This window comes from Narcine bancroftii, chromosome 10 (assembly GCF_036971445.1).
Source record: "Narcine bancroftii isolate sNarBan1 chromosome 10, sNarBan1.hap1, whole genome shotgun sequence".
Lineage (NCBI taxonomy): Eukaryota > Metazoa > Chordata > Chondrichthyes > Torpediniformes > Narcinidae > Narcine > Narcine bancroftii.
In genome coordinates this window covers 85457209-85470011 of record NC_091478.1, presented here as the reverse complement: position 1 = coordinate 85470011, position 12803 = coordinate 85457209, and the positions used below count along the sequence as shown (strand labels likewise).

Sequence of the window (12803 nt, the reverse complement as noted above, 5' to 3'; positions counted from 1 at the left end):
GAGTGGAGTCCTTAGGGAACAATACCCCAAAAAAGGTGGAGAATAGCTGTTTTAGAGGATTATGAAATGTTCATTAAAACTATCTAAACATGGCCCTTCATTATTTCAATTAAGTAACGTTACCTGTTTGCACTGTCTTTGAGTCCCAATTTAGGTCAAATTCTGAAGATTCACTTTCTTCAACTAGAAAAAAGAAACAAAGACATTTGCATTATTATTCATTGGCACAAAATCTGACAGAAGCATTAAATTGGGAAGAACGTTAGTGATGGGGAGGGTTCCACAATACTTCTCCAGAATAACATGCATTTGCAACATTACAACATCCAGCACATGATACGAGGTTGAATTCATGATGTACAAGCACCTCGTTCATTTTATTGCATGCGATATTTAACTAAGACCATTGAAATCATCTGTAGTTATCTCCTTCAAAAGTAAACCTTTCCCATCAAGTAAGACATGCAAACAAAGTTCATGAGAACACCATCATCTGCCAGTTCCCCTATGAATTGCTGGAACTTGCACTCCGACACACTATGGAAATCCTTGAAGCAATTCGAGAATACTGCTCACCACCAACTTTTCATGGACAACCAGGGTTCAGCAAAAATTTCTGCGCTTATCACTAATGTGCAGATCCCGAAAAAAAAATCCATATATTAAATTAAAATAACTGAACTTTAATGAAATCATAAAAACATAATCAGTTACATTAATTTTCATGGAAATTGTCATACCAGTGTGGATTTAGCAGGAAAATTTCAAAAGCTGACGATTAAAAACCCTGCTACCTCATTGAACTCCAAGCAGAATCCACCAGTGCACCCCACTCTGTGGGGCATGGGCACAAGATCCAACCAGCAACATGGGATCAAGTAAGCCCCAGCACACTGGGGCATCTACTTGTCTGTCAAGATGACGAAGATCCTTTGACGTACTCACTGGAAAAATTCCAATATTATGATTTATGATAACGTCACTTTCAATAGCACTATTTAAAAACAAATCAAAGATCATATTATCCAAGGTTCATGCCAGTAGGAGTAGCCAAGATTTAGAACCACAGAACATTACAGCAGAGAAACAGGCCCCTTTGGCTCTTCTAGTCTGCGTCAAACTATTTTTCTGCCTAGTTCCACTGACCTGCATCCAGTCCATTGCCCTCCATACCTCTCCCAGCCATGTCCCTTTCAAAATTCTTAAGTGTTAAAGTTGAGCCCACATTCACTACTTCAGATGGCAGCTTGTTCCACACTCCCACCACTCTCTGTGTGAAGAACTTCCCTTTCATATTCCCGCTAAACTTTTCTCTTTCACCCTTAACCTATGTCCCCTAGTTTGTATCCCACCAATCCTTAGTGGAAAAAGCCGACCTTCATTTACTCTGTCTATTCCCCTCATAATTTTAAATACTATCAAATCTCCCTTCATTCTTCTTTGCTTCTGGGAATAAAGTCCTAATCTGTTTAACCTTTTCCAGTAACTCTGGTCCCGAAGTCCAGGCAACATCCTAGGAAATCTCTGCATTCTTTCAAAAATATTTTTAATTGAGTTTAACATACAAGTGTAGCAGCCAACGCCTTGACCTGACACAGGAAATGGCCACTGAACGCGGCGACCGACAGAGCATCGTGTGGGCTAAAACGCCCATTTCCATAGGCTGCCGGCAGAATGGTGAAATTGGCCAATCACAGCCGGTGGATCACAGGGGGCCCCAAGACACCGGGGCACAATACAGCATCATTTCCCCGACAAGCCTGGAGGCCCTCTGCAGTAAAGTGGCCCGGGAGCTCCAAGCGGCAAATGGCTCCAACATCCGAACATTAGCCACTCGCACCATTCCCCTATGTTTTGGGGACAGACAATTCACTTGGAAGTGTATGGTGGTGGCCATGCAACAACCATTTCTGGGTGCAGATTTCCTGCAGGCCAACTCACTCCTGGTGGATATCAAGGGGCACCGGCTGGTGCACACCCGGACATTTCAGTCACTCTTGCTCAAGGGCACTGAACTCACCAGCCCCTACCTGCACTTAGTGGATACTCCAGTCAACGAATTAATTCGGGACCTAGCAGAATTCCCCTCCATCACCATGCCTCACTTCCATTCAGCAGAACACAAACAAGGGGTGAGGCACCAACTCGTTACAGCGGGCCCTCTCTTCCACCCCAGGGTGTGGCATCTTCCCCCCAAGAAACTCAACCTAGCCAGGGACGAGTTCAAAAAGATGGAGGAAGTCGGCATTGTGCGGCACTCCAATAATCCTTGGGCCTCTCTTCTCCACGTGGTCCACAAGGCAGTGGCTGGTTGGAGGCCTTGCGGAGACTACTGCTGCCTCAACGAGGCTACCATACTGGATACCCCATGTCCCATAGCCAAGACTTCACCATTAACCTGCAAGGGGCATGGATGGTACAACCTGAAGACATCCCAAAAGTTGCCATCATATCCCCTTTGGATTGTTTGAATTTCTCAGCATGCCCTTCAAGTTAAAAAAAATGTGGCTCAGACTTTCCAGAGGCTGATGGATGCAGTGGGCCAGGACCTGCATTTTGTCTTCATCTACTTCAATGACATTTCAAATCGCCAACCAAACCTGCACAGAGCACGCCACCCACTTAAAACTATTCTCCAGGCTGAGCAACTTCAACCAAACCATCAACCCGGCCAAGTGCCAGTTTGGCGAAGACACTATTGACTTGACCAACATGGAGCCAGACCATTACCCACTAAGGCAGATGCTATTCATTCTTTCCCCATGCTTTTGACAGTGAAGGGACTACAGAGTTTGCAGGTATGGTCAACTTTTATCGCCACTTCATATGTGCAACCATGAGCCCACTTTTGCCCCTCGTGACAGGGCCCAGTAAGAACATACAATGGACACAGGAGGCGACCAAGGCCTTCTAGGCCACCAAAAAGACCCTAGCCAATGCCACCCTCCTCATACACCCACAAACAGATGCCCTGACCGCCCTTATGACAGACACCTCAAGCACATCTGTCGGGGGTGTACTTGAGCAACTGGTGAATGGACAATGGCAATCACTGGCCTTTTTCAGTAAACACCTCAGGCCACCAGAGCTCAAGTACAGTGCCTTTGATGGAGAACTGTTAGCCTTATATCTGGCTTTTTGGCATTTTCATTACTTCCTGGAGGGCAGGAAGTTCAAAATTTACACGGACCACAAATCCCTTACCTTCGCCTTCAGTAAGGTATCAGATCTGTGGTCAGCCAGGCAACAATGGCACCTGCCCTACATTTCCAAATTTACAACGGACATTGAACACACAGCCGGCAAATCCAACGGGGTGGCCAACGCCCTATCACATCTGACTATCTGGGCAGTACCCGACCTTACCCCGGCATCGATTACGCGGCCTTGGCTGATGCACAGGCCAATGGGTTGGTGGAGAGATTCCACAGACACCTTAAGGCATCCTTAATGGCACGGCTTAACTGGGACAATGAACTCCCTTGGGTCCTGTTGGGTATCTGCACTACACCCAAGAGACTTCCTAACCGAGTTAGTCTATGGTGCACCCCTAATTAATCTGGACGAATTCATGATGGACCCTGAGGACTTTGAGGAGCCCCCAACGACTACGTTGTTGCGACAACGTGAGCATCCAGGCACCTTGGCCCCACTAAACCTAGACCCCACGGCCAACCCTGCACTTAGATCCCAAAGAACTTTACTGATTGTAAATACATTTTGTTTGGCTCAGGGTTCACCGACCACCTCAAAAACAGCCTTATGAGGGACCATTCCGTGTCCTCAGTCCCAACAGCTCCACCTGTGTTTTGGACATTGGCAGCAGGGAAGAGACCTTCACACTCGACTGGTTGAAACCAGCCTACTGACTTTGACCAGCCCATTACTCACCCATCCCTACAGCACAGGGGTTGGCCTCCTAAAAAGTGCCCCGATCGTTGGTTCTAAGTGGGGGGGGGAACTGTAGCGGCCTGGGCCTCGGGCCCACACTGAAAATTGTCGTAGAACGTGGCAACTATTAAAGCATCATGCAGGTTGGAGCACCCGTTTCCATAGGCCACCGACAGAGCGCTGAAACTGATTAATCACGTCCGGTGGATCACAGGGGACCCAATCGACAGCTGGCCCACTCAAGCCACTCCCCAGTGGTGACGCGGCTGAGTTGATTATAAGAGGCAGAGCTGCCACTGAATAAACTCAGTGTCAAGTACACTCTACTGGTGTGTGTGTCTTTCTTCTCCTGTGGATTCAAGCTACAGTCAATTTTGTCATTTAAGAGGAGGTTGGATGAGTACATGGATGTGAGGGGGTTGGAGGGTTATGGGCAGGGAGCAGGTAGAGGTACTAGTGGAGTTCACTTAAATTTGTGCAGACGAGAAGGGCCGATATGGCCCTTTTCCATACTGTAATTGTTATATGGTTTTATGATATACATGTTGAAAATAGGGCATTAACTATGGAAAATACTGATACTTTTTTCAAAAGACGATAAATTTTTGTATAATTTGTTTTATAAGGAGATTATAAATGTTGAAGATTGTTATGAAAGGGGTCAATTAATTAATTTGAGCAATTGAGAAATAAATATGGTATAACTCATAACACTTTTTTATTATTTCCAACTAAGAGCATATTTGAGGGATAAGTTAGGACCAACCATGTTGTTACCTAGTTGTACTGAAAAAGAACTTATTAGAAGAGGAATTGTTAAAAGATTTACTTCTATTATATACTTTTATTACAAGTAGGAACTTTTAAATGAGGAGTTCATAAGTCTAGACAAAGTTGGGAAATCGATCTGAATATTGATATATCTGATGAGCAAATATGGGCAGATCTATGTAGGGATTGAATGATTAATAATATTAATGTAAGATATAGATCAGTATATTTTTTTTAAAACCACAGAAACTGAAATAGAATAAAATCAGATTTATTGGATCAATGCTTTAAATGTGGTGAAGATGTAGGAACTTTCTTGCATTCAAATTGGTCTTGTCCTAAAGTAAGACCTTTTTGAGTAGATTTATGGAATTTTTTTGGAATAAGTTACCGGAGTTGCTTTTCTGCAAAATCCGGACTTATTTTCATTAGGGAATATTGAAGGAATAAGACCTAACTTAAAATTATCAATATATCAATTGGAATTTGTTAAAGTAGCATTAACAGTGGTGAAGAAATGTATTGTAGTTACTTGGAAATCAGATATATTTTTAGGTATACCAAGATGGAATGTAGAAATTCAAAGTTGTATTCCTTTGGAAAAAATTACACATAGCTTAGGAAATAAATATGCTATATTTTTGCAAATTTGGCACCTGAAATCCCAAATATTAGGCCTAAATTTGTAATAAAATTACCTTTCTATTCCTCTTGACCTGCAAAATTCTCCTCTAAGTTTTATTGAACAATTTTTATATACGTGTGTGAGATCACATCTCTCTGTGCAATCCTTTATTTTTCATTTATAAAGCTATATTATATCTTTTATATTAACTATTTTGAGGGAGGAGAGTTTGGGAGAGAGAGGTTTTTTGGAGCGGGGAGAATATCATCATGTATGTAACTTTTGATTTGTTTTTTTTTGCAATCTGTATTAAATTAATTCTAATTACTGCATGTATGGAGAAACTTAAAATATTAAAAATACAATTACATAATAATTCATTTGTATACAAGTAAGCACACGTAAAAATGTAGATAAAACTACATCCTTATAACACCTCAAAAACATCCAATTAACCATGTTGAACCCATTTTTTAAATAATGTATAAAATAAAGGGAAAAAATTAAAAACTACAACTAAATCTAATCTATCCCCTCCCTCTAATCAATTAATGAATTAATAATAAAAAAATCAATAATGTGGAACCACTGGCGACCCCCAGAGAATAGGCAATGAATCACCGGAATATACAATAATTGTTAATTCTTCCAATTATAAAAAAAAATTCTAAGAATGGATGCCACAATTTCATCAATTGAAACTTACTATCCTTAACATTACACAAGTAAAAACCCAATTATCCAAAATGGTAGGGGCCAGGCCTATGTCAAATAAAAGAAAAATTCAGAAAATTGGTCGTTTAAAAAAAACAGCCCAGTAGCAACAGCAAATCACTTGTAGCAATGTTTAAAATACAACAAACAACAAGGGAAGGCTTTTTAAGCATTAAAATTATGTTTAATTCTCACCAACAAATACCCTTAGGATTTTCTGCATTTGCTCCATGTTGCCTATACTTAATATACTTATGAACCAGATCCACAATATCTCATGAAAACCAAGGTTCCCTATGCCTGCTAACTTTGCCTTTAATCCTGAGAGGAACATACAAACTCTGTACTCTCAAAATTTCATCTTTGAGGGTCCTCGCACATCCTTGCCCAAAAACAATTTATCCCAACCCACGTATTCTAAATCCTCTCATTTCCTCAAAATTGGCCTTTCTCCAATTTAGAATCTCAACCCTCTGGCACAGATCTATCCTTCTCCATAATTAATGTGAAACTAATGGCATTATGATCACTGAACTCAAAATGTTCCTGCACACATACTTCTGTCACCTGCCCTGACTCATTCCCCAATAGGAGACCCAGTATTGCACTCTCATTGGTACCTCAATATATTGATTAAGAAAACTTTCATGAACACATTTGACAAACTCCAAGGCATCCACCCCTTTTACAGTATGGGAGTGCCAGTCAATATATGGAAAGTTAAAATATCCTAAAATCACAACTTTATGTTTCTTGCAGCCATCTCTCTACAGATTTGCTCCTCCAATTCTTGTTGATTATTTGGCGGTCTATAATACAACCCAATGAGTGTGGTCATACCTTTCCCATTCCTCAGCTCTACCCATTTCGTCTCAGTGGATAAGCTCTCTGGTCTGTCCTGCCTGAGCACCAGTGTGATATTTTCCCTGACGAGCAACGTCACTCCTCCCCCTTTCATCCTCCTAGCTCCATCTCGTCTGAAGCAACAGAAGCCCAGAACATTGATATGCCAGTCCTGAACAAAGTTTCACTAATGGCCACAATATCCAATCCACACTCTCTGCCTTTCCTACAGTACTCATTGCATTGAAATAGATGAACCTGAATATTTCCACCACATACTACCCATTGACTTCTGATTGTGCATGCAAATTTGACATCAACGTTTCCCTCCTCTGTCTGCTCTGGCACTCTGGTTTCTATCCCCCTACAAATCTAGTTTAACCCCACCCAGAGCAGCAAAGCTTCCTACAAGGATATTAGTCCCACTCCAGTTCAGATTCAAACTATTTTGTTGGAACAGGTCCCACCTTCCCTGGAAGGGAGCCCAATGATCCAGAAATCTGAAGCCCTCCCTTCTGCACCATGTCTTTAGCTACCTGTTATGCTGCATTATCCTCCCATTTCTAACCTCACAAGCACATGGCATGGGTAGCAATCCTCAGATCACAACCCTGGAGTTCCTGCTGTGAAATCTGATAATTTTAGTTTCCCACAACCAATTCATTTTTATACATCTGTAGATCATAAATTCTTGTATCATGTCTAGAGTGAATCACTCGTTGCAGGGGAAATCTGACTGTGCTCATTTTCCTAAATTTTGAGTTGACGAAGGGACCAAATATTTTAATTGCCCAGGACCAACATTTACATTGATCCTGGCACATTGTGACATTTCCTAAAGATTAAAGAGGCAAATAATTGTTGACTTATTCATGAGAATGCACGTTGATCTTTAATTCAGTGGTATCAAAAATATCAGCATTAATACCATAGAAATCATATAAATTGGAAATAATTTCACTTGGTGTCCCTATTAAGTTAGTTCAATATAACTTGGAAATCTGATAAATTTATTGATAAAGTAATCCACCGCAAAATAGCAAAACTAAACACTAACTTTGCACACTTGAGTTACTAAGGCGCGGTTGGTTAGACTGGGACTTTTCTCTGTCTAGGAGGCTGATGAATGCCCTTATATAGCAGCACAAGAGGTTCAGATAATCGTTGCACTCTTCCTCTACTGAAGCAGAATCTAAAATTAGAGGGCAGAGACCAAAGGTGAGTGGGGAAAGATTTAAAAGGGATAGAAGGGGCACTTTTTATACACAGAACATAGGAGATAATGTGGAATGAACAGTCAGAGGAAGTGGAAGGAGCAGGCATTACTGCAATGTTTAAAAGTCATTTAGACAAGTACATTGATTAGAAATGTTTAGAAACATAGGAGTCAAATGTTGGGAAAAAAAAAACCAGTTTTGGTAGACAACCTGATTCACATAGACAAGTTGGGCCAAAGGACCTGTTTCCACACTGTAAAATTATGACATTTAAATCTACTAGAGACATTAACAATGTGAGCTTTTATCGCGCTTGTTTTCAGGTTTTTCTTGTTCACATCTTTTCTATATTTTGGCTATTATATTAACACTGTTTCGGCACAGACTAGAAGGGCCAAATGGCCTGTTTTCTGTGCTGTAGTGCTCTATGGTTCTAGTTCATTTTTCCTCATACTTTTCAGTTTCGTTACTCCTACCTTTTTCAATCATACATTGCCAGGGTAATTTCCTTCTCAATCACAGAATCATGATCCATTAATATTGTCAGCAAAAAAAAAAATAAAATGAGGGCATCTATTTGCAGGAACTCCTGATCAAACAGCTGTTAGAAATCTTTGCCATTGGGAATAGTTACAACTCTCAATTGGATGTTTTATATCGGTTTTCATATTTATCGTCAGAGTACATACATGACATCACATACAATTCTGAGATTTTTTTTCCTGAAAGCGAGGCAGAATTACCACTTATTGGAAGTGAAAAAATTGTATTGATTGTACACATGTAAACAAATAAAGAAATGTAAATAACTGACTGTGCAACAGAGAAAAAATAAAAACAATAAAGTGTAAGAGTCCGTAAACAAGTCCCTCATGAGTTCATTCTTGAGGAGTCTGATGGTGGAGAGGTAGAAGTTGTTCCTGATCTTGGTGGTGGGAGTGGTGTGGTACCTACACCTCTTTCCTGATGGTACCAGCAAGAACGAGCTGGGGGTGTGGATCCTTGATGATTGCTCCTGCTCTCCAATGGCAGTGTTCCCTATAGATGTTCTCGTTGGTGGGGAGGGTTTTACCTGTGATGTTCTAGGCTGTGTCCACTACCTTTTGCAAGGATTTACGTTCAGGGATATTGGTGTTTTTGTATACCAAACCGTGATGCAGCCGGTCCGCACACTTTTCACCACTCATCTGAAGACGTTTACCAGGGTTTTCGATGTCACACCAAGCCTCCACAAACTCCTGAGGAAGTTGAGGTGCTGATATGCTTTATTCATGATGCCATTAGTGCATTGAGTCCAGGAAAGATCCTCTGAGATAGAAAATTTGCTCGCCCTCTCCATCTTTGATCACCCAATGATCACTGAATGATCACTTAAAGGAAGAGCAGACAAAATTTTAAAGCAGATGTATACCTTACACTGCTCTGAACACAGACACAACGGCAAATTCCACTGCTTTCAAATTTGTATTTTTGAGTTCAGTTTACTATAAATTCCTGAAGTTTTCCAGCTCATTCTAATGACAGCCAATATGATGTTAAACATCCCCAAATAACTCCATACCATTATCCTTGACATGAACCTTTGGAGTTCCTGAACATTTGCACTTGGGAACACCTTAGGTATGGAGTTTACATTTATCACTCACCTCATGCGTTAATGATTTTATTCAGTGCTATTTAAAGCCCAAAGAAGCGGTTAACTCATGAGAACCTAATAGACATGACAATATTCACGTGCATACATTGCTCCTTACTGAACTTCAAAGGTAAAATTTCTTCACATCATGTAAATTCTTTGTACAGAAACAAAATACTGACTATGGTGACATTTTCATCGATTAACTTCCCTGATTTCCCAGTACTCAGGTAAGAATCAATATGCTGCTGTGCATTTGGATATAAAATGAATCAAAAATAATTTTGGCACTACTATTCTTGATCCAGTAGATGAGGAAGTGCCTTAAACTTGAGTAAAAGTGGAACGCAAAAGCCAAACAACTCAGTTCTGTTCAATCCCTCCCTCACCAAAACTCCCATCTTGCAAAATCAACAAATACCACTCCTCTTCCCTCTAAATGATCTAGAAAGCAAAAATGTGAAACCATCAAATTACTACATCATTCATCCTGTTTGCACTCCAAATACAGTCAGTTTATGGTCCTGGTCCTTATTTTCTTAATAATAAGTCAGAATACTCACACTTCCAGTAGGGGGACCTTGACGTGACAGAGTAACCACATTTTTTTGAGCCTTTCAAATAATTACAATCATAAATATTTTGATGTACATTCTCTACCTTGCAACTAAACTCAAAAATATTCCAGTAGCAGCAATGTTTTGGATTTTCTGGAATAATCTAACAGTAATTTTTTTTAAAAATTAAGTATCTTGCCAATCCAAACTTATTTCTACATTGGCAAAAAGATATATGCACGTAGAGATGACATTTCAAAACATTTAACATAGAAAGCAGATAACAAATGTAAAATCAAGCTGGATTGAAAATGCTTTCTTAAAAAAACTAACATATGAATTGAAGAATCTACTTGTCTGTATAAGAATTCGTCTAATCTAATTGTCTTTTGAATCTTCAATCCTTTGTTGATGAAACTGTTATTAGATCCAGCAAACTAATACCCAGAAAATATAATACAGGGTATTCAGTTAGGTTTAGTACCACAAACCAAACTAAAATAAAAGAAATTCTGTATCACATTTTTATGCCCCTTCCAAGTCTTACTATTTCTTAACTTTGCTTTATTCTTGTTCTGTTTAATATCAGGTTGCTGGCTTCTGGATTCAACCAAATTAGTTTAAGCATCTTTATGGCACTGGAACACACCCTTAGATAAAATTGCCACAATTTTCTTTTGTAAAGCACCGCACTGATGGATTGGAGAATGGGGGCCGTAAATGATCATCGGTCAGAAAATAGAAGTGCCAGCATTTGAAGGAGAGTGCTGAAGTGTCCTGTCAGTATTCTTGTGATCTGAATATTCCTTTGATCCCCATCATTTCCCTGTATGAAGAGCTTAGAAGTAATGGCAAAAATAGACAACACAAATTCTGAAATTTGGTTTTATACTCAGAAACAAGCTCACAAGAAACAAAATCATTCAGATGCTGGAAATACGGAGTAAAATTGGAAAATAGTGGAAATACACAGTGATTAGGTAGTATCCAAGGAGAGATATACAAAGTGAACATATTGGATGATTACATTTCATCATGTTCTGATGGACGATGACTGAAAATATTTTTCTCTCTCGATAGACGCTTCATATCTTTTGTGTATTTCCATTATTGAGTTTTGTGTTCCAATAAAGATTTTTCCAATGCACATACTGAGAAGGAATGCCAGCAAACCATTGGTACATTTCATGGAGACAATAGTAGCAGGAATTCTATAAGGTCTAAAATCAGGAAAGATAGAAAACATTCATTATTTGTTAAATCCAGATTACAGCAGCAAAAAAGAATTTGAGTGAAGGATAAAGCTAATGAATAACTATAATGTTGCAACTCAAAGAAATATGTTTTTTGACTATCTTCTAACTTTCATTTTTTTTTGATGAAGAGACAGAATTGTGGCATTGGGATGCAAGTTTTCAACACACTCCAAGCATAACATTGGGTATCAATCGACAAATTGCAACATATTGTTTAGTGTTCACTGTACAGGTTAGTCCAGCATATACCTGCCCACCGAATCATTCATTGAAAACATTCAGGGACTAGAATGGAACCTGACCACTAAATCATACCACCAATCAAAGTGTCAGTGATGCACTGCAAACAAATGACTTCAGGATAATCATTGAACAGGTTCTTTTGTTTAAAGGCATGGACTTAATAATTTTAAAGGACAGGTGAAGAAGACACGAGAGAAACTCGGACGAGATTATCTGGAGGACTACCCAGACCAAAGTGGTTCTGGTAGAAGTATACTCCTACTTCTGGTAGGAGTGCACCCCCAAGAATGTGGCAGCAAATTTTCAAAAATCCATATTCTCACTTTTTTTCAGAATTGGTTTTCTAATTCTAGCAAAAAAAAACAGACGATGAAAAGTAAGTCTGATGTACATGTTGCTGTTGTCTTGGTGAAGCAAGGCTTAGTGGAGAACCAGTGAGATTGCATCGCCTCAGGAGTGACTGTGGGATAGGCGATTTACATTGGGTCCAAGTGTGAGTTAATTCAGGCTATGACCAACCTCTCAAAGCATTTCATCACAGTATATGAGAGTGCTACTGGCTGATAGTCACTGAGCGTTAGGATTGGCATTAGTATGCATGATTCCTTTTTGAAGCAGGTAGGAAACTCCAACTGCAGCAATGAGACATTGAAAATGATAGTGAAAACTGCAGATAGTTGGTTGGCAGATTTTCAGTACCCTATCAGGTACACTATCGGGGCCTGACACCTTGCGAGGGTTCATGCTCTTGAAAGATGTTCTGTCGTTGGCCTCAGAGACAGACCTCATAGGATTGCAAACTTCTTTAGGGATTCTTATTGGTACCATTTCAAAGTGAGCATAAAATGTGTTGAGCTCATCAGGTAGTGAAGCATCACACCCATTTATCTGTCCTGACCCTCTCTGTCCTTAGCCACAAGAACTGGATTCCCCATGTCCTCATCTAACACCTCACCATCTGCATCCATAATTTCCAACACCTACAACATGATCCCACCACCAGACTATCTTAACCTCTCCTCCCCTTTCCGCTTTCCAAAGGGACTACTC

General features: G+C 40.0%; 1 protein-coding gene across 6 annotated transcripts in view; it reads right to left on the bottom strand.

Annotated features, from left to right (window-relative positions):
* znf423 (zinc finger protein 423) overlaps window positions 1–12803 on the bottom strand; it is a 403631-nt gene that overhangs the window by 326209 nt on the left and 64619 nt on the right. For all 6 annotated transcript variants that reach the window (XM_069901631.1, XM_069901632.1, XM_069901628.1 and 3 more), the window contains exon 2: window positions 124–183. Coding sequence is in view for 2 of the 6 variants with exons in the window: in XM_069901628.1 (XP_069757729.1) it covers window positions 124–183 (60 nt within the window). In the remaining 4 variants the exon portion in view is untranslated. The remainder of the gene's footprint in view (window positions 1–123; window positions 184–12803) is intronic.